This window comes from Haliotis asinina, chromosome 1 (genome assembly GCF_037392515.1).
Source record: "Haliotis asinina isolate JCU_RB_2024 chromosome 1, JCU_Hal_asi_v2, whole genome shotgun sequence".
Classification (NCBI taxonomy): Eukaryota; Metazoa; Mollusca; class Gastropoda; order Lepetellida; family Haliotidae; genus Haliotis; species Haliotis asinina.
Window position 1 is genome coordinate 79,713,749 of NC_090280.1, and position 21,764 is coordinate 79,735,512.

General features: G+C 39.7%; 1 protein-coding gene across 3 annotated transcripts in view; it reads right to left on the minus strand.

Moving 5' to 3' along the window:
* Positions 1–228: 228 nt before the first annotated feature.
* LOC137271872 (autism susceptibility gene 2 protein-like) overlaps positions 229–21,764 on the minus strand; it is a 230,787-nt gene continuing 209,251 nt past the window's right edge. For all 3 annotated transcript variants that reach the window (XM_067804355.1, XM_067804291.1, XM_067804420.1), the window contains 11 exons: positions 18,203–18,851; positions 17,631–17,902; positions 12,662–12,867; positions 12,101–12,145; positions 10,144–10,248; positions 7,418–7,507; positions 4,115–4,316; positions 3,571–3,633; positions 3,210–3,287; positions 2,516–2,783; positions 229–2,247 (listed from right to left, as the gene is read on the minus strand). In XM_067804355.1, the coding sequence (XP_067660456.1) occupies positions 1,335–2,247; positions 2,516–2,783; positions 3,210–3,287; positions 3,571–3,633; positions 4,115–4,316; positions 7,418–7,507; positions 10,144–10,248; positions 12,101–12,145; positions 12,662–12,867; positions 17,631–17,902; positions 18,203–18,851 (2,891 nt within the window). In that variant the 3' untranslated portion in view covers positions 229–1,334. The remainder of the gene's footprint in view (positions 2,248–2,515; positions 2,784–3,209; positions 3,288–3,570; positions 3,634–4,114; positions 4,317–7,417; positions 7,508–10,143; positions 10,249–12,100; positions 12,146–12,661; positions 12,868–17,630; positions 17,903–18,202; positions 18,852–21,764) is intronic.

Consider the following 21,764-nt stretch of genomic DNA (forward strand, 5'->3'; position numbering starts at 1 on the left):
CACTAACTCCGATACATTCCCAATATTTTTTTTAATCAAAAATATATTTAAAATGAATTTCCTTACTTTTTTAAGAGTATATATATATATTATCACAAACTGTATACAGTTTCATTTGTCTCGGATTTATCAAGTCGTGACACTTGGTCCCCAGAGAATCTTAACTATCTGTACAGCATCAGACATTTTCACCACATTCCTTGGTATCAACAACCATGAGGCGTTCAGTTCAATTAATTTAAGATTTTATTAAGATGTTTCTATTGTGTCTAGAAACACTGTATACAGTATATACAAGTACATATAAGCTTCGAGGATGACCTCTGGATCAAAGGTCACCGAAACTGCCTCTCAGGAGGAGAAAAAACATTCTTAGAGCTGAAATCAGTCTTTAATATATAATGGTTTCATACCAGTATATCAAAATAAAAAAGAAATTCATTCTAACTAGTAAACCATAAATTCCTGGTGCAGTGAAAACAATATTTCAGAACACGGCGACAAAAATAATTTGTCATATTTTACAAAACTTAGTTTCACATCGATCCAGGCAGAGATTGAGTCCATTCTTTGAGACACCAAATTTACCACATGATAAATAATATAAATTATACAACTTTGCCATCTTTCAAATGTCATTGCATTTCACAACAATTCTGCACTTGGTTGCAGCATGTACACTGCATTCTGGGATTGCATATGATGCCGACCAAATCACTCAGGCTACCTCCGTAAAACAGTTATCTTACTTCGACAACCAATGGACAAAACACTTTGGCAGATACAGATGTGAGGTCAGGAATGACCAAGATAAGAGTTATCTCCCTTGAAACCTCTTCTGGTTTCAAGTATACCTGTGCCATTTGTGCATTATTAGTGCATTTTTAATGCTTAAGTTGTAGTAAAAGTTTGCACAGATGAATATGTCATATGTATCACACTTTAACAGAGGCCACTATTTCAGCCACACTCAACAAGAAATGGTTTTGACCAGTAGAGTTTGTCTTTTGGCATGAGTTAATGGAATAATTCCTGAGGGAAAATTCCTGTTTTCACATGTTTACGCCAGTGATTCGTCCGGCTTTGTAAGCACTTGATTTACATGTTGCCTGAGCACTTTCCATTAGGAATCGGTATGGAAGTTTGCATATTGTTTGACTTGTGTTGCCTTCACGACTGTGGTCGTCCCGTTTCACAATTAGCACATATCCGACCATGGTATGAACACAGACAGCACATCCACAGAGTATACACGATTCCACATACACACACGATTGCACATTTAAACTTTGCAACCAATGATTTTCTGACCCATCACAATAAAAAAGCTGACACTACCGCGAGTGACCGTCGGGATCGGTTGAACTCGTGTCCCGTTTGTCTTTTATTTCGCTCGTACTGTCAGCTGGACTGCATCCTTTTGATTTGCTGCTTGTTGGCGAGTTGTTATGACTACGAGAATGAGTTGCGGAGGCAGATGGTATCAGAGGCGGGGGAGCCCCAGGAATGATGGCAGGGGATGCCGTCTTGCTGCCGGTGTGGTTGTGGTTGTGGTTGTGGTGGGAGTGTCCATGACCACTGTGGTTCACTGCTGGACTGATTGTCCTTGAGAAAGGAGGAAGCCCCAAAGGGTCAGGTGTCCTCATAGGCAGCTTGCTTTGCTCAAAGGCGAACCTATCATACGATGGAATGCGGTCAAGATACCGGCTCCTCATCTCCATTTCTTCTCGCATAATCTGCTCCTTGAGACGTTCCTGCTCAATCACAGCCATTGGGGAAGTGAATCTCAGGGCTGCCATTCGCTCTCGATCTAAGTCTAAAGGATTCATGGATAAACCTTTCTCGAATGGATTCCACAAAGGTTGACTATGAGGTGGCCGATCCATTGGAAAATAATGTGGTCCAAGCACACGATTTCTCTCTAACATATTAAAACCAACCATCGGGTTGGCTGGAGGCACATGTCCAAGGCCAACTAAATTGTTCCTCAATAATTTTTCACGCTCAGCGTTCATGTTATTGATATTATTCATAAACTCTTCATCTCTCCTTTCCTCTTTAACTTTTATACTCTGCCTTTCTAAACTGCTAGTGTCTGATTTGGCAGAGTCTACACGGCCATTTCGCATCGGTGACCTTGACCTTGATCGAGATCGCCGACGCTCATGCTCTTTAAATCTCTCCCGAGATCTTTCAATGTCCACAAAACTGTTAAGACGTTCTCTTGACTCGGCATTCCGACGCTCCCTGGAAGTAGAAAACACAAATGAAAGCACCATACAGAAAAAATATTACCTCCTCACCTGTTTCTGAGAACATCGCAGAGTATTATCTTTGGCAGATGCCTCTTTTAAGAATTGGGTTCTCATCCTATCACAATGTCTCCAAGACCAAAAACAGATTTCACAAACTATGCTTTGCTTTGCGATGTCTTTGAATATTTCAATATCTCTCAGAAATAACCAATTCAGCTTCATAAGACTCCACAACATGGGAGATACCAAGTTTATCTCACCTTTCCCTTTCTTCTTCTCTCCTCCGCTCATTTAACTCCCGTTCTCGGTCCCTCTCCCGTTGTTCCCTTTCTCGCTCACGTTCCCTTTGTTCCCGTTCTCTCTCCCTCTCTCGTTCAAGCTCGCGTTCCCTCTCACTCTCTCGGTCGAGATCCAACTTCGGCCATGATGGGAATGATGGAGGTGTTCGATGCAGACGGTTCCATTCATGAGGGGGTGTTACACCCGGTATTGCAGTGACGTCACGACCACTACCAAATGGACTACCTCCTGAAAGATACAAAACAACTGATGATACATCAAGTAAAAAAACCTAAATGAAGGCAGTACTTAGGTATATGCTGGCTCATGTGTGTCAGTATGCCATAATTGCATTTCACTAGTATTAGATTCAGCATCATGGGCACCAGCATCTTGCGAGTCTTTAGTTTTACGCCACTTATTACCTGATATGGGCTCTAGACATTTTATCCTTTTATCCCAAGCATCAGACCATGCATAAGTGTAATTGGTATCAAAGATCTACCATGAACGTGTGATCATTCAGTTGGTACACCGTGACATTCATTAGTCACCAAGCTTGACCTCTTGATCCTGGTAGATGCATGGACTGTTGTAGATCAATTTTAACCTAGATTTTCAAGGTGTTGTCAAGCTCTTACACAAAAATGAGTTTGAAGTGAATGAACTACTTACCAAGGCTACCTAGGCTACCAAGCCCGCCAAAGCCAACAGAACTTGGATATGGGGATGGCCTGGGGAATGATGGAACGCCTGTAACAACAAATCCAGTCATCAATTATCTCCCTTTGACCAGTTCATCCATTAACAGTCAATGAAGTGGGAAAAAAATAAGCCAAAAATACTTATCAGGTTCACAGTGTTTTACCATGCAGCGGTTTGTCATGGATATATATAGTTTAATCATCCGTTCTATGCACTGACAGGCTGGCAAACAAACGTGCATTCTAAAATCTATGTCAAATACAGCTATGCTAACCTTTCTTTCTGAAACATGTTCTAAGAATCTTTAACAAACTAGACCACTTCTACATACCTATATGAGGGTTTAGGAAGCTGTTTGAACCGTGGGCTTCTAATAAACTTCTGGAGTGAGAACCTGAAAAATAGAAGAACATTATTATTTTCAAATAATCCATTAAAGTGAATCAAATCAAATCAGTGGTAGCAAGAGTTGTATACTCCCAAGGCAGTTAAGATTGATAACACGATACACCGTTGAGATTGACATCCAATGATTGAGGGATAAAATATCAGTCCCTTGAGCATGCACTAGTTGCATGGATATGTGCACTATATAAATAACCTATAATAATAAATAATAATAATGAAATGTTCAGTGCTTTGATAGCAAGACTGCAATGTATCTGAAGTATCTTCCAAAGAGACATATCTAAATCAAAAACTTTTGTAAGTAAAAGTATGAATACTGCATTGGTACCTACTTTGGATATTCAAGCGAAAGTGGCAACATACTGTGACAAATTCTTTACTCCCAAACCCAAGTGAAAATACTTACAATGCCAGACACTCATAACAAAATCTTAAGACCATGCTTAAAAGAACTCTTCGTGACTTACTCAACAGAGAACCTGGGTTGCCTCCCGCTATTTCTGGGGGTCTGGGATGGAGGGTGGGACCCGGCATTAGATGACTAGGGGGGCGCAAAGGGTCACCTGGTTTCACCTCCATGCCTTTTGTTGGGTCACTCTGCTGCTTTTGCTGATGATGGTAAATCTCCCATGCTACTCGTACATGGACTGCACACCATTTTCCGGACTTCTACAAAGAAGAATGGAAAGGGAGGTAATTATCTTGGTTTAAAAGCTGTTTATTGTTTGATAGGCATTTTAGCAGTTGGTGATTCAATAACGAGTGAGCAAGTTCAGGTTTAGGCTGCTTTTAGAAATAAATATTCCAGCATTATCATGGCTAGGAACACCAGAAATGGGTTTCACACATTATACCCACATGGGGATTGGAAGATTGAATAATGAAGCATATGACTTCAAGTGTAACAAATTACTGCATTGAGCATGACTGCATCCATAAAGTTGTGTGCTTCATAGTTCATTTGTTACATATATACTTCCACTGCATACTTTATACTACTTCAGCAGCAGGTTGAGATGAAAATGTCTCAGCTAACAGAATAATAACAACAGTGGTCCACACACTTGGTGCATTGGTACAAATTCAACCAGGTGTGAGCTGAGCAATTACCGACCAGCAAGTCTATGGAACAACTGATCCCAGTTTTCATTTCCTCCATGAAACAAATATGGCAGAAAAGGGATCTGGATCATTTAATTGTTTCTGTCTGCATTCCATACTAAAACTCAATTGTGATGCAACATTTGAACCCATAAAAACAGCCATCTCCTTAAACGTCATTACGACGTAGCCCATCAATAAAACAAAAATATTACAATAATTTGGCAAGTGAACTCATTCATCACTACGGAGCTACACCACCAAATCATTACGTCCAGCTATCACGACTAATGATGTCTCTCAAGGCTAGGCTACATTCCCCGAACGCAGACACAATTCATGATACTCTTCATGCAATCATGTAAAGTATATCAATATCTCAATACCATCAACACGAGTACAGTTGCTTGTGATCGCATAGCTTTTAACGATTTCCATTGTACTCCATTTGAGATGGCACTTTAGAAAGAACGAGTTTGGAAAATGTTAATTTGTTGCGAATCATTACTTGCATAGCCGTTGGTTCCAAAAGAAATGCTTAGCCCAACCCCGATGGTCTTTGACTCAACTTGGAGAAAACATCTTTGCTTTCAGAACGAGTTTCAAGCACTAAAAGCTATCAGGGACAGAAGGGTTTTCAAGTTGGCATAAAAACGTCCTCGACAACCATCATTTTCTCCCCGAGGAAATCCATTAAAGATTTCTTATTGATTTCCCTGTGTAACATGTCATCGTTTTCCTTTGATACTTCTTCCACGTCTATAGGAAGATAATCAAGATCTCTCCAGAGATTGGCAAAAAATAAATTTCCACCATCCTTGCTACGCAGGATTAATTACCCTTACTCAGTGGTGATAAATACCCTCCTTGGGCAATGCGTGGAGCATTCACAAGTTTTTCTCCTCCTCTTTACCATTGAAGTAAACACAGAGTGTAAATCAATATTCAAAGACGAGCTCTTCGGATAAGGAGACATGCATATTGCCAGACGTAAATTCCAGGAAGATATTCGGTAGTGTATGGACTTCAACCTGAAGGGTCCTTGCGTTTTGATTAAAAAAGTTTGCAACTCGTAAAAATGTGTTTTGTATGCAAATTACAAAGTGAATGAGCCTGAAGGCATAAAGCTGACAGTCTCCGAAGAATTCTGATTTGAAAGAAATCAAGTCCTCCTGGGATCCGAACTCCCTCTGAAGACATCTGTTGGAGAATTTCAAAGAAACTGCATCGGGATCTTTGTAAAGCTGTCGTGAAGTCGTGAAGCTTCATGCTTTGTAACCTGGACATCATGCACCCATAAATTGTATTACTTGTATTCTCGCGAAAAAATATATAACAAAATTAGACTGTTAACCTGAAGCTACTTGTGAACACAAATTTGTCTTGAAACAATGATGCCATGCCTTAGAATTGATTAGTTTGTTCTTGATCAAGTTTGGTCCATTGTTTTTCCTTCAGTGAGTTTTTACATAGATATTTTGAATTTTTTTTGGACCATTCTTGTACAAATGGTGAATTGTTGTAGCCATGTGCGAGTGACACTACTCTGTTACAGGTCCATTCTGTTGGGGGAAACTACTGTAAACTCAATTCCACAACATAGGTTGATGTCTAGAGGACTGAAAACAAAACAGGTTGTCATGGCTGGAGCTAGTCAGTGCTCTTGATGTGTCAAATAGGCTCTGTGCTCTCTTAGGTAGAGCATAGGTCAATGAGTGAGTTTGGTTTCATCCCGCTTTTAACAATATTCCAGCAACACAATGGCAAGGGACACCAGAAATAGGCTTCACACATTGTAACCATGAGGGAAATCAGCATGACGAGTAAACACTTGGACCTCTCAGCTATCCCACAGTACCTATAGATCAATGACTGCCAGGGTGGGTCATCAGAAGGATCTATGCTCTCATGGAATGAGCATAGCAGAGAATGCATGTGTTCAGGGTACAGCATGGAGCTCAGATCAATGACTGCTGAGGTGGGTCATAGAGGATCTATGCTCTCATGGAATGAGCATAGCAGAGAATGCATGTGTTCAGGGTACAGCATGGAGCTCAGATCAATGACTGCTGAGGTGGGTCATCAGAGGATCTATGCTTTCATGGAATGAGCATAGCAGAGAATGCATGTGTTCAGGGTACAGCATGGAGCTCAGATTAGCACAGCAGAGGGAAGTTGCGTTCCAAGCACTGTAGGCTGTTCTTGTGTCATACTCTTAAATGCTAACAAAGTTTGTGTTTTCTTAGTATTTGAGACCGTACTCAGCAATATTCCAGCTATATGGTGGCGGTCTGCCAATAATCAAGTCTTGACCAGGGAATCCAATGGACAAAAGCATGAAAACGGAACTACGCATTGCCAGACAATCCAGTGATCAACAGCATGAGCATTGATCTACACTCTGTTATCTGAGTAAACAAATACATCAGACTGTAGATTTTTCTTGTCCCGTAAGTCCTCTATTACTGCTACACTGCCACAATGAACTTTAGGTCCCTTCCCAACTCATTATGAATGCATGCAGCCACTCATACAGCACTGTGTGCATCTCATGGAAATTAAAGCAGTAAAGCCCAACGGAGTCAGTAAACTAGCTACACACCACTACCATAATGAGCACAACTAATGACAAGTTATATGACTGTAAGAGGAATGAAATGACAGCCTACTTTCTGCTGCGGGAGTGAAGTCGATGGTGGCAGTGGCTTGTCTCTGTCTCTCAATGGAAGTAGGACAGACGACGTTGACGGCTGCATCGACTGAAATGCAGATAGGTGAAACATACATCAGAGGTGTTTAGCAATCAGGAAGCCCTGGTGCTATACAATTATTGAATGGTGTGTGAAATAATTTTGCTAACCAAAGTCCAGCACTATCAACTGGAATTTTAACCATTGTGTTTTTATGTGCACATCTTTGTTTAAATAAATTAAAGGTTTTCCTACTCCTTTATATTTAATAAGTCAAAATTAGTAATTAAAATTCATATCCATAGCAAATTGATGTTGCAAGACCATCGTTACTCTCCTTCATAATATTGGACTCAGTGTTCGCAATTTGGAATTAACCTTTCTGAGGACAAAAATTTCTGGAATCATAAGTTCATAAAAACCAGTGAAAAGGCACATGACTCTTAAGGACACAAGACCATATTTTGAGTTATAACACACTAAGATCATTGCGATGTTGCTGGATTGTGAACAACTTCCTAAAAGCAATGCTCCCAGTTCTCAAGATAACAATCATTCTTTAAATATTTCATACAAGGATGTTCCTTGCCATGTTCAATCCCAGCAGATGTTTTATGTCAGTGATACAGACTTCCATACTGTGTTTTGTGCTCAGAAATATTTGTTTCACAATTACAAGAAGTTTTGTCAAAAAGGCTACAGATTTTTGTTTGGAATGAAGACCTCAGGGAAATGAAAATATTGCTGTACTAACAGAATTTGTTATTTTTTTTCTTCCAATAACTTTGAAGTGTCAGATGAATGGAAGTTTTTTTTATTTCCTATGAAAAACAAAATGTGTTATTATGGTTTAAAACAACATTGCAGTGTGTCCATTGACCTATTTTAAGAGTCGCTTCAGAAGATAGATTCTTCAAAACTCATAGAAAGAAAGGATTTTTGGAAACATTTTTCGCTTCCTCTTCTCTTCTTCATCATGTCTTCCTGAACACTTATTATTCTTTCCTGTGATGAGATTTAAAAAATTATTTGAAAAATAATTACAGTCGCAACTAAATCTTAATAAATTAGAACAAGATGCAATTAATTAACACTTCTTTGAAGAAATAAACATTGTAGAATGAAAATAAGCTCAGCAGAAAAAGTCGATTATAAAACAGTAATACTGAACTTGTTACTCAAGGGTTTGGATTTCATTTCGGAAGAAAAAAAAGGAAGATTTTTTTTCTAGTGTTACAACCGAGAAAACCCACGGCATCAAAGAATTCAGCAGCTTTGTGTCACAGATAAAGATAATCACGTCATGTTTTCTGAACTACAGTTCTGAATCTCTGAGCGGACATCAAAGTGTCTGGGGAGTATACGAACAAGAATCAATTTCAACTTGTCACTTTGATTCATTCACATTTTTTTCAGCAAGTCTTTGAAATTCCAAACAAAGTGCTAACATTAAAGTCACCAGTCAACACAGTTAGCATTTGATCTGCTCGGCACCGATGGGAACATCAACCAAAAACATCCTCCCCCCAAAAAATCCAGTATTTCTCAAGTTGCCAATGGAGTAGTGTTTTGAAGTTTTATCTTGCAACAAGGAACAATTATATCGCCTCTGCATCCTTTGATAATCAAGTTTTCTTTGATGAATATGTCCAGTCACTAAGCAGCAAGTGTTATGCTCTCGTTTTCCTTTGTTTTGAGATGCTATCGATGTAGGAACATTTGTAATGAATATACTCTCGTACTCGAAAGGCTCCATTGATAATTGTTACAAACATATTATGGAAGGCGCCTGTTATGTTTTCCTTTTACTCAAAAAGCTGTGATAATAATCTCAAGAAACACTTATGTCAGAAAGAAGTTAGGCAATTAAGTACTTGGGGAAGTAGGCCTTTTAATGTCATACATTCCTTTTTGAGACTCTTATTTCTTAATTGCTACAAGAGCAGAGATGTAGGAAGATGTGTATTTGGTTTCAGGTAAGCCAGAATCTCAGTTCTAAGAGAGGAATGTTTTCTCAAATTAAGGTTTCTAAACATACTGCAGTGCTGTGACTTTCATTCAAGTGTGTACCCCGTATTGTGTCTGAATTGACTGTGAGTGAATATGATTTTATGCTGCTTATAGCACTATTCCACAGTGGAGAATTTGTTGTCCAAAGGTTCCTGAGCATGTTCTCAATTATTTTGAAGAATTCTTTGATTCTTTTTGTTGGATAAGTCTTTCTTCAAAATGCCAATGATCATACAAAACATATCACATGCCACCACAGACATGACAAAGAAATAATAGAGTGACAGGCTGCTTAACAAAATAATAATGTTTCTCGGGCACATTTTGCTAAAAAAAAATTAGGAAGCCGTTAGTAATTTTTTTAAAACATAAGCAAAAGTGATTTCTTCCAAAATTTAAAATAACTGGATATATAGCCCTCAGGTCTCATATACACATAATTAGGTGTGTTTTATATCATGTGGGATATACTTCAAATATTTTAAACTGACAATAAATATATCTGATGTGAATATCTCTCTAAAATGATGATCTGATGCTTGAGAAACATTTTCTAATTTCAGCCTTACACTCCACAAACCTAGCATGATGGTATGATGAAGCAACTATACCAATGTCTTCCATTTACACGATGTTATGAGCCGCATCTAAAGGCTTCTACTGATGAAGTTGAGTAATAACCATGATGTACTCACCCTAACCTTGGGTTGGAATGCACCATGCAGCCCTGAGGTGAGGTGATTGGCAGTAGGTCCTGGGGGGAGCAGAGACGAGAACCCTGGGTAGGGTGAGGGCATCAACTAAATGAGAAAGAACACAATCATCATCTGGACTGACAAATACAAGAAAGGTAAGTGCACTGGCTTGCTTCCCCATCAACGTTGCTAAAGACTATTGGGATTGAGTGTCAGGATCAATGAACATAGGTCAAGGCTCATAACATCAACCACTTTGTTGTCTGCTGCAATATGACAACTTACAGGCCACGTTCATATACTTACAACACTGCCATGTTCTTTGTTGAACTAGAGCAAACACACCCTGGAGTGAGTTTGGTTTTATTTCACCTTTCGCAATATTCCAGCATTATCATGGCAGAAGACACCAGAAATGGGCTTCACAAATTGAGCCCATGTGGGGAAGAAAACCAGGGTCTCAAGTGTGACAAGAGAATGCCTTAACTACTGTACTCCAACACACCCTGGAGGAAACAAACTAATGTATTAACTGGTGAAGCACTTTAACCATTAGGCCATCACTACTAATGCTGGTAGATCACTGGCCCTTTAAGTGATGAAATACAGCAGAAAAATGCAGCCAGACCAGGTCAATATGGTGCCATGTCTGAAGCAAACGGCAGGAGAATTCCCTAAATGCCATTAACAGTTTGTATAAGGGAATTTAGTGATAACATGACCAACAAATAGCAGATGGCTTCTGCATCAATACAAGCACAGGGGCTTGTATCGCTTTGAAACGGCGTTCGAAAGACATATAGATGTATAGACCCTACCCTAGTACTATATAAAAGGAAAGGGATGTAACGAGGAAACCACCCCCTCCTCGATCAAAGTTACATGTTACCGCGTAAAATATTTTTAAGGCCCCATCGAGGCCAACGGATCGAAAGCCAGATGATTTCCCTACAAAATGAGCTATAAATGGTCACAATCGGATCATTCTTTCAAAAGTTATACGCTACGAATCATCGCAAACAGCTACCTCCGCAATTTCACGCCAAAATCATGGATCACCCAATACGGCGAAAACTCACCTTTTAAATTCGTTTATTAATTCCAGCCACGTTGGCAGCACCAGCGCTGGGCTGGATTCGATCGGCCGCGGTATTCCGAGGGTCGGAAAACTTATTACAACATCTACATGTCATTTTTTCGACAGTAAGCAAGCATTTTCACCAAAATAGCCGGCAATCCTACTCACATGTCGGCCATAAGCGACCTTGACATTCAAGTGAACTGAGCAGATCCGCACAAACAGACTCGGGCCATCCGATTGGCCATTTCCACTGTATATTTTGTTTCCAACCAGTCGGATGGCCCGAGTCTGTTTGTGCGGATCTGCTCAGTTCACTTGAATGTCAAGGTCGCTTATGGCCGACATGTGAGTAGGATTGCCGGCTATTTTGGTGAAAATGCTTGCTTACTGTCGAAAAAATGACATGTAGATGTTGTAATAAGTTTTCCGACCCTCGGAATACCGCGGCCGATCGAATCCAGCCCAGCGCTGGTGCTGCCAACGTGGCTGGAATTAATAAACGAATTTAAAAGGTGAGTTTTCGCCGTATTGGGTGATCCATGATTTTGGCGTGAAATTGCGGAGGTAGCTGTTTGCGATGATTCGTAGCGTATAACTTTTGAAAGAATGATCCGATTGTGACCATTTATAGCTCATTTTGTAGGGAAATCATCTGGCTTTCGATCCGTTGGCCTCGATGGGGCCTTAAAAATATTTTACGCGGTAACATGTAACTTTGATCGAGGAGGGGGTGGTTTCCTCGTTACATCCCTTTCCTTTTATATAGTACTAGGGTAGGGTCTATACATCTATATGTCTTTCGAACGCCGTTTCAAAGCGATACAAGCCCCTGTGAATACAAGGCAATAATTCTGTGCAAAGACAGGATATACTCACACTTGGCCGATACAGACTGTCATATGCCTTTGGAATTTTATCAAACTGAAAGAGAAAAGCACTAAATTAGTCAAGTTAAAATTGAAACATTTTCATAGAAAGAACAACTTGATATATGACAATCATAGCTATTTCCCGTTTCAACCTTGAGTAGTCAATGACAGAGAAGCTTTCTGCGATATCCAAGATAAAATGAAAAAGATACCACACTGTACGAAGACCAAACAGTCTCTTACATAATGCAAAGACCCAGTAATTCTTATGTGGCACTGAGACTCAAATATTCCTTTGCGTTACATTGTTACATAAACATTGAAATGGTCTCACATGATACCAAGATGAAAATCGTCTCTCACATACCAAGATGAAAATATTCCCTCAAATTACATGAAAATCCAAATAGTCACAGGTAATATCAGGATTCAAGTATTCTCTTATTTGCCACCAAGACCCAAATATCCTAACAAGATACTGAGAGACCCATACTAATTCCATGAATACATTCTGAGATGCACAAAAGCTTGATCATCAAAGATGCTAATGGACAAATGCATCTCATACCAGATGAGGGGGTGGGGTCGGCACGAGTGAGGGTGGTGGCCCCAGGGCGTTGTAGTGTTGATGCATGTGTTGATGATTGTGAAGATGCTGATGCTGGTGATGAGTTGTTTCACTGCGGATGTAGGGGGTTGGCCCGATTGGCTGACTTGTCTCACGGTTGTGGGCTAGGATACGATTATTGAGATCCTGATGTAGAAAATCTTGATCTGGAAAAAGAATGACATCATGGAATTGGCATTCAAAATCTTCAGCTATGACTAACTGTTGACAAATTTTCAGGATAGTGCCACGTGACTATCAGCTTGTAGGCGGAACCCGGAAATATGGATATGTTCTCTTTAGAGATATGATTCTGTTGCAGAAGTCCTGAACACGAAGGACGCCATGGACTCCATGAATAAACCACTTTCTATGAGAAGTGAATATTCTGAACCTTTCTGAAAGATTCATCACCTCACTGCCATGTATTAGTTCAATTTCTACTTACACCTTTCACTGGATGCATTTTACCTCCAATCAATATGGCTGACTGGCAACCATTATACATAAATGTTTTTGAGGGCTGATTTTATCCGGACAATAAATCATCATTTACATTTACTGGGAGCAAAAAAAACCCCCCCAAAAAACAACCATCCTATCTTAAGAGCACATTTTAAATAACCCATTTATACATTTGAATAAATTCCCAATGAGCAACATATGCATATCAAGTAAATAAGTTATTCGTCAAATATACCATCCCAAGGCGCTGTTATATCAACAGAAGCATCCCATCTTAATATACTGAACACATAAAAAGACCCTTCATTGTTGTTCAACTTGTGGGCTGCCACTCTAGAAATGACATATTAAGCTCTTAATTTCCTCAGGGATGTCATATCACTGTAAGTAGAAAAGGAACCAATCCAAGGCGGTGCGGTGATGAACGGAAATCTCTATCAGTCTACCGCAGACCTCGCACCACATGCCATCGTAGATAGCTCGCTCGACAGGAAAAAACAAAAACACTTTCACTCCCATTACATCCTTGTGGCAAGTTACTCCACAATAACTTCTCAGCTGTATGTAGTCGGATACAAATATAAAACAAGAAGGGTATAGTAATTCTCTTGTTCTTCTAGAAATTCCTCAAGATTACATGGGGTGGGGTTTCTATTGCTAAGCTGTCATGATATTAAACTGTAGGGTCTATTTATATATATGCTTTTATCAACATGAAATCTTTCAAAAACAGTAAAAATCAAAATAAAATATCTCAGATTCATTACCATTCCAAATCTTGTAACAAAATCTAAACTACTGCTGCTACCCTCTCCAACATTAGCAACTAGTCCAAAGCCTGAATCTACCAAGTCAAATTCAGTCTGTTTAATATCATTAAAAGAAAAAATACATGCTATGACCAAGCAAACAGACATGAATTTATCCAATTCATTTATTTCAGAATGATGATACAAATTTCCTCACGGTATATTAACACTTTTTGCATCAATCCACTATATATATGGTAAAGTCAATTGGAAAAGTCTACCTCAACAAGCGAAGTACCGATGACAATTCCAAGCTGATCTGTCCACTGAAAACAACTTGCCTGATGAACATGGAATGTCTAATACTTCAAAAAAAAACCCCACTTTGTTTCCTTCCAAAACATTTGTGTCTTAGCACAGAAATACATCAATTCTGGAAAAACACTTTCTTCACTGCAATTTATTTCTTTAACCTGCAGAATACATATCGTTAGCAGTTGCTATTTTCATTCTTCATCTCAATGACTTCCACTGTTTGTGCTGACATCTCAAGAATAAGAAGCTTTCAAGATTTCTAGACACATTATTTTTTTGGTTTGTGCTGTGAGATCGTTTTCCCAAGCTGTAAGCTATGAATCTGCATTGTTTTCTAAATACTTGTGACAACAAATCATTATGTTTCGGTTCAGTAAACGTCAAGAAACTATAGACGTGTTTCACTGGGGAAAATACAACAACTCAATTTTTTCCAAACAATTCATGGCGTGAAAACAATCACTAAAGTTGCATGACATGAATTTTATGTTCTATTCATCATACTTTCAAGTAACATGTGTTCACAAAATAGGAAACCAAGACACACTGATATGTTTCACTGCCACAAAAACGTCAAGTAAACAGTAAACTGCGAATCATGCTGTTTTGAACAATATTTCATTTCTGATAGAAACAAGATGACAACTAATCTGATTCAAATCCTGAACCCAGTTTCTGGTGCACCCAAGGGAAGTAACTCTCCATAGCAAATCATAGTACCTTAGATGACATTGCCACCTGTGCCATGGGTAAACAAGATTACTATCTAATAATGCAATTTACCTATATTGTAGGCATGATTACACACAAATTACTCAAACAACCTCATCTCAGAGTTTGGAGAATGTACAAAATTAGACTCAAGGACCCATACTGTAGGGGGGGAAAACCTCCCTTGGTAATAGTACTAATACCTTCCCCAGGGGCTAAACTTACGAGAAAAACATCCCACAACATGGTGTACTGCCAAATAAGTACCCCAAGTTGCTCTTATCCGACACCTGATCAGCAGGGGGTATTTTACACAGACAACGTACATCCAATTACTTAATCAGACTTCTAGTTGATCTTAAAAGCTTTGTTGAAAAACTAACCAACGGGTAGTGATAAACAGACTTGACTGTAAAAAGATCATGTCTGGTTACGTTGTACACACTACCAAGCACTTAACCTCAAATACTATTATCCTACCATCGCTGAGGAGAGCTCTCACCTTCAAATACAATTATCCTGACAACACTACATTATTTACAGGGTTGAGGAGGATCAGTATCAGACAAATGGATTACTGTATACGACGTAATAACTGACCCACCTCACACTCTCTCTCCATAACCAACAGAAGGTGATTAGTTGAATATTTTTTCACTAACGGGTGTAGGGTGGACGAATCACTGAAGCATTCACTTCCCACATGCTCTGATACAGATGGGTAAAGAGAGCGAAGCCCAATTCTTGCTTCCCATCCTGAGATATTACTAAAAGCTGTGCAAAACTAACTACATTGCCAACAAATTCACAAATACTGATATGCTTTCATTCAGTGCTATGGTTGTTTTTAGTTTGTAAATGTGGTCAGAGAACACAAAACATCTGATGAACATATCCTTGCAGCATTCTGAAGATACATGACTGTAGGGAAAATTATGTGTCAATGAAGTCGGTGAGTCTGACCACCCAATAATCTCGGTTGCCTCTTACAACAAGCATGGGTTACTAAAGAGAATGTCCATGATAAGACTTACAACTTCCTGAATTTTAAAAACACAATTTTGACACAAGTTTTGTAGGCATGAAAGTACCGAACGACCCTGTGTTTCTGTCCAATTACTCAAAACGAACACCAGATTGCATTTAATTTCAGGTAACATATGCTGAGGTCGAAGGTGTCGACAGGCACTGCGGACATGTGACATTACCCAGCTGTGTGTGCCACAGATAGCCCACTCTACATGGCTGCCTGCTGGCAGACTTGCTATCATTGTTTGTTTAAAAGTTTCAAGAGTGAGGGTGTGTATTCCCAGCGTGTGTGTGTGCCAAGCACTTTTCCAACCTGCCATAAGTGAGGAGGGGATTGAAAGATAGAGAGCTTTCTGTCGCCAAATGAATGAATTATTCACGCATACAGGGCCATATAGCTATGTTAGGAGCACAGGGAGTAGATGAGGACATTTTGAAAAATCTAGGAGGTGCAACAAATACGAGAAAGATCTAATAATGAAAGAAGAAAACAACGACAAAGATTTTGTGTTATAAAGTTTCAGATGTGGTAGGTGCTTTTAAATAAAAAAAAAAAAATCAAATTAATAACAAAATCAAAACTTTTTCCTGTGTTTTTAGCGCTAATTCTCTATGCCAGCATATGCAATGTGTGTCTATAATGTCTTTGAGTTCATAAAGCTGGTAACAACCAGTCTGAACCCGAATCAGTGGGATTGACCGATTCAGAACTGTCCTTCTGTCATTTAACAACAAGTCAGTTGATTTTTAATGAAAACCCAAGGTGAATCTAGACTTCAAATTGGTGGCATTAACAAGCAGGAGAATATTGCCCCAAAACCTTAAGATGACTATCAGAGTTTAAAATTGAGTTTGAACCTGTGATGCCTTCTGGTAGCATTGACAACGTGGTCACCTGCACGGAAATATGGATGAAATAAATCCAAGGATGACATCCCAGTATCAATCACCACCTCAGTCTGTTAGGACCATGGGAATGTTGTTCTAGGATTTTCTCTATCAAGGTAGGTAGGTCAGAAGAGGCAAACTGGACTGGGTTGACACACTCGCTGACATGGTTGATTGTACCTTGATGGTCATCATGTCAACCACCACTGTCTGATTATTTATCCAGATTATTTATGGACAGCTGGTATATAGTTGGAACGGTTTTATTTGTGGCATTTAACATTCCAGACATATATTCAGTTATGGTCTGTAAATAATCGAGTCTGGAGCAGACAAACCAGTGATCGATATTGTGAACTATAATCCATGACAACGTACAATGCCACGATATATCAAGGTACAATGACATGACATCAAGGTACAATGACAGAACTTTAAGGTATCATACCGTCATGCAATTCAGTGAGTCTGACAACCTGATCCTTCAGTCAGTGTCTTTAGAATCGGGCTTAAGTAACCCATGCTTGTCATGTGAGGCAACTGATAGGTGTGGTCAGGCTCCTAATTGCTGATCAATGCTGATGCTGTAGATCACTGGTTTGTCTGGTGCAGCCTTGATTATTTACAGACTGCCATCAAATAGCTGAGTGCAACGTGAAACTAATTAATTTACTCAGCATAGATTACTTCTAACGCAAAAATACAACAGGGCATTTGTAATAAAGCAGAATGTGGATTTACAGAAAGAGAGAAAAAAATATATGTGAACTCACTTCTGATGATAGGCTCGTTGGCAAAGTGGCTGGCTGGAGCTGCAACTGGGGTGAGAGCGGTTGACGTTAGCGGTGGTGGTCCTGGAGGTATGGGGGGTGCAAACATGCTGTGTGAAGGATGGGGTGGGGTCGTATGTTGGATGGGGGACTGGGCGACACTGTGAGGGGGGAATGAGGGGCCGTGGGGGTGAAGGGGATGGATGCTGGGGGAGTGAAGGCTCGGGGAGTGAGCGAGGGGATGATGGCCACTGTACAGGTGGTTGCTGACTGAACTGAAATAAAATCAGAAAACTGTTACACATGTTGCAAAATATATAACTGTTAAGGAAGATGCTGTCAAATTTTACAGCTTCATCAAAAACGTTCTAATTTGACTAGGGAGATAGGAGTTCAATAATTTATCTTCAGATAATATAAAAAATATTTTGGCTGGTCATGGGAAAATTGTCATTGAAACTGAAACATTATGGCATTGTAACAAATAAAAATTGGCATTTAAGGAACATGTATCATGACACTGCACACCATCATTACTTTAACCGAAAGCCTACAATGTCATGAAAGATACTTACGATGGCCAAAGAGATGGCTTAGAGAAGGGCAACGACCCTGGGAATAAATTATGATGAGAGGAGATTTCTCTCTCCCTCTCACGTTCTCTCTCACGTTGCTCCCGTTCCCGCTGTTCCTTTTCTCTCTCCCTCTCTCTATCACGCTGATGTTGATGCTGATGTGGGTGAGGAGTGTGTGGATGAGGATTACTATGTGGATGGGGATGGGGATGGGGATGTAGATGAGGTGCTGACTCGTCCCTCCTCGGGGTCTTCACTGGTGGAGGGGTGACCTTGACAGGTTCTCGTGACACTACCACTGGGGGTGGGGGTAGTTTCTGCTTAGGAATGGGTACAGGTGACTGGCGTGGGGGAAGAGGTGACTGGCGTGGGGGTGGAGGCGGCGGTGTTGGCGTGGGTCGGCGGCTCAACACCGGAGACACCAGAGGCCGTGATGGTGGCCGACATATGGTAGTTGTAGTCAATGCCGGTGATGTCGTTGGTGTACTACAGGTTGTTGTTGTTGTTGTTGCAGTTGTTACACTGATTGTTGTACTAGGTGTTGTTGTAACAACTGCTGTGCCGTTACATGTAGTTGCTGGTGGTGTTGGTTGTTGAGGAGGAGGAGGTGTGAGAGGGATTGTCGGTGCAAGTCGCTCACTGGATGAACCTGTGAACAACAATGATGATGTTTAATGCAAAGTCAAAGTAACATTAAAAATAATACATGCCTTCTATTCGTGTCTTCCCTTCTTTGTTTCCTAATATAGTAATCTACAGTTCCAACATTTGTCTCTTGTTTAATACCACACTCTGCAATATTCCAGCTCTAAGGCATCAGTCTGTAAACACTCATGTCTGGACCAGACAACACTGATCAACAGCATGAGCACCAGTCAATCAACTTGGACATGTGCTACAATGTGCTACAAAGCACAAGCAACTGATCCTGTAAATCGTCTCTTATGACAAGCATGGCTTACTGGATACCACAGTCTATGGAGAGCAATACTAACCAGGTTCTCTGTTTTAGCAAACTCAAAGGGGTCATTTTAGTTCTTTACCACAGTTCATTATCAGCATTTCAAGAAAACTATGCAAAAAAACATTCATAATAAAAACAGTTTATGGCCGGCACATGATTAATTCCACAAAGACACGTAGCTTAAAAGTCTTAATAATCAAATATATCTTATTTGTCGTTAAATTAGGTAAGGAATACATTTATCATGAAACTCGAGACATCTAGGAGTACACTATGCTGTTTCAACAGGCCTTGATCTAACCATGTAAAGCATGCATCAGTGATAAGTTCAATGTTTATGCCTACATGCACAACATTTAGCGACGTGGATGATGTCACATACTAACCGAGTGGATCCATGATCATGTTATGGAACAATGGATTGTCTGGAATGTATTTGATTATGGCAGACAGCTGTCATACACATGGAATATTGCTCAATGCAGCATTAAGCAACAACCAGAGCAGGTTAGTTAGCAGTTTGTCCTAATTCCAAAGCAATCGTAACATTCAATATGGTGGACCAGATGTGAGTGAATGAATGTATATGGTTTTACACTATTTTTAGCAATATTCCAGGATTATCACAACAGGGTAGACCAGAAATGGGCTTCACACATTGTACCTATGTGGGGAATTGAACTCGTGTCTTCAATGTGACAATCAGACACTTTATCCTTTGGGCTACCCCACTGCCCCTGTACAATAAAGAGGAGATCTGGGATCCGGTATAAAGTGTTAAAATGTATGATACTCAGTATCATAATTCATTTTTTGTCGACACCCCTTAGACAGACACATCTAAAGACACAAACATCGTTACAGGTTAGTTTTTTCAACAGAAACGTATCCATGTTTGAACAAATAAACCTGAAAAAAGACCTAACAACCTGCTCCTGTTACAGTACATCTCTTTAGAAACACTCCATGTTGTTCGCCCTGGAGACAAACAGGAATAATTCATCACAAGTTTCCACATAGCTCCATTATCAATCATGCTGCCATCACTCAAAACGAAAATAACTTAAAATCCGACTCCATCTCCCAAAGTCTGCGGGAGTATTTATTATTGTTTTCACAGGTTTAATAATTCTGAGAATGAACTTGTTTGAAAGGCAGTATTTATTTGTGATGCCCAACTCCAACCATCCCTTATTTGTTTGTCTTTCCTCCTACGTCCATTGCCAACCTTCTCCAGCTGCCGAGAACACCAGGCAGAAAAACACAGCATATCTCCTGTGCAACACTATAAACGCTTAAGCCGGAATGACAACCACAGACAAAACATTGCAACAAGACAAAAACGAATCTGTCGAGAGACCCTACAAGTTGAGACTTATTTATATCCGAGAAAGAGATAAAGAGCTTGGGAAAAACTTTCCCAAAAGCATGCTTAACAAAAATAGGCGCAATAGGTTGCGAGGCATTCAAAACAAGTTTGATAAAGAAAGCATAAGCTGTATAACAACTACACAAGGTAGGAAAGGGTGTAATCTGCCAACTATGCCAAACTGGCGAGAATGCCAGACAATCTCTCGTCAAGATGGGAAAAAGTTGGGAAGACATCTTTGTAATTCACATCAGTGAAGGTGAACGAAAAACATGCTATTTATCACAGAGGGGGTAAAAATACACCACCAGGGGAAGCTGCTGCTTTGGAAATTCGGTATCTTCAAGACTGTGACTTGCAGGAGATTTGGAAATTCTGCAGTGTAAAACATTATCTGTGGGCTATCTGCAATGCCGGTGTCAGTTATCTCAATCCTTCTGACGGAATCTGAACAAGTCTATCTTCCATCACCGACACCCAAAAACATGCTTTGGCTCTTGATATTGTTGTGGCATATCTTTTCCTGATACCAAGTCCATGGTTAGAGTGATAAGATGTTGAAAAAGTTGCTTGTATCCTGCTGAAATGGGAGCAAGGAAGAAGCATTTCTTGTCTCATCTAGTGCAGGAACCCATCTGGTTAGTTCATGGTTTCAAGGAAGGAAAGTGCACATTTTCAAGAAATGATGCCATTTTTTATGCCGCTAATTATCTAATTTTTCAAATAGTTTGTTTCATGATCGTTACTTTTCTCATAATCACCTTTTATTTCACTTGTCTTCCAGCAGTTTTTTTAAAACACTTGTTTCAATGTGTTGTAAAATTTGGGATTGGATGAGCCAAGTTGATACCCTATGATATTGACTTCTCTCCTCGCGACGGCAATGCTGGACTGATATGTTGGCATTGGAATGGGAATTCGCAAATTTGTTTCAAATTTCAATTGCACCAGTTCTTCCTTGATCCCGAAGGAATTATCCAAGGAATTAAAAAACTCCTTGATTCCTATCTTTTTCAAGTAATTGTTGAAGTAAAGCAAGTCTTGTGGAAACATTCAAAACAAAGCATGTGTTAGTCGGTTGGGAAAAACAAGTACCAAATTGACAGACACACAATCTATGGGCTTACGTGGAGTCAACTTGTTGTTTTTTCATCTGATGTAAGCCGATAAAGCATTTTTTCAGTGAATTCCTGAACACTGTAAATTGGATCTATAAAACAATTTTTACA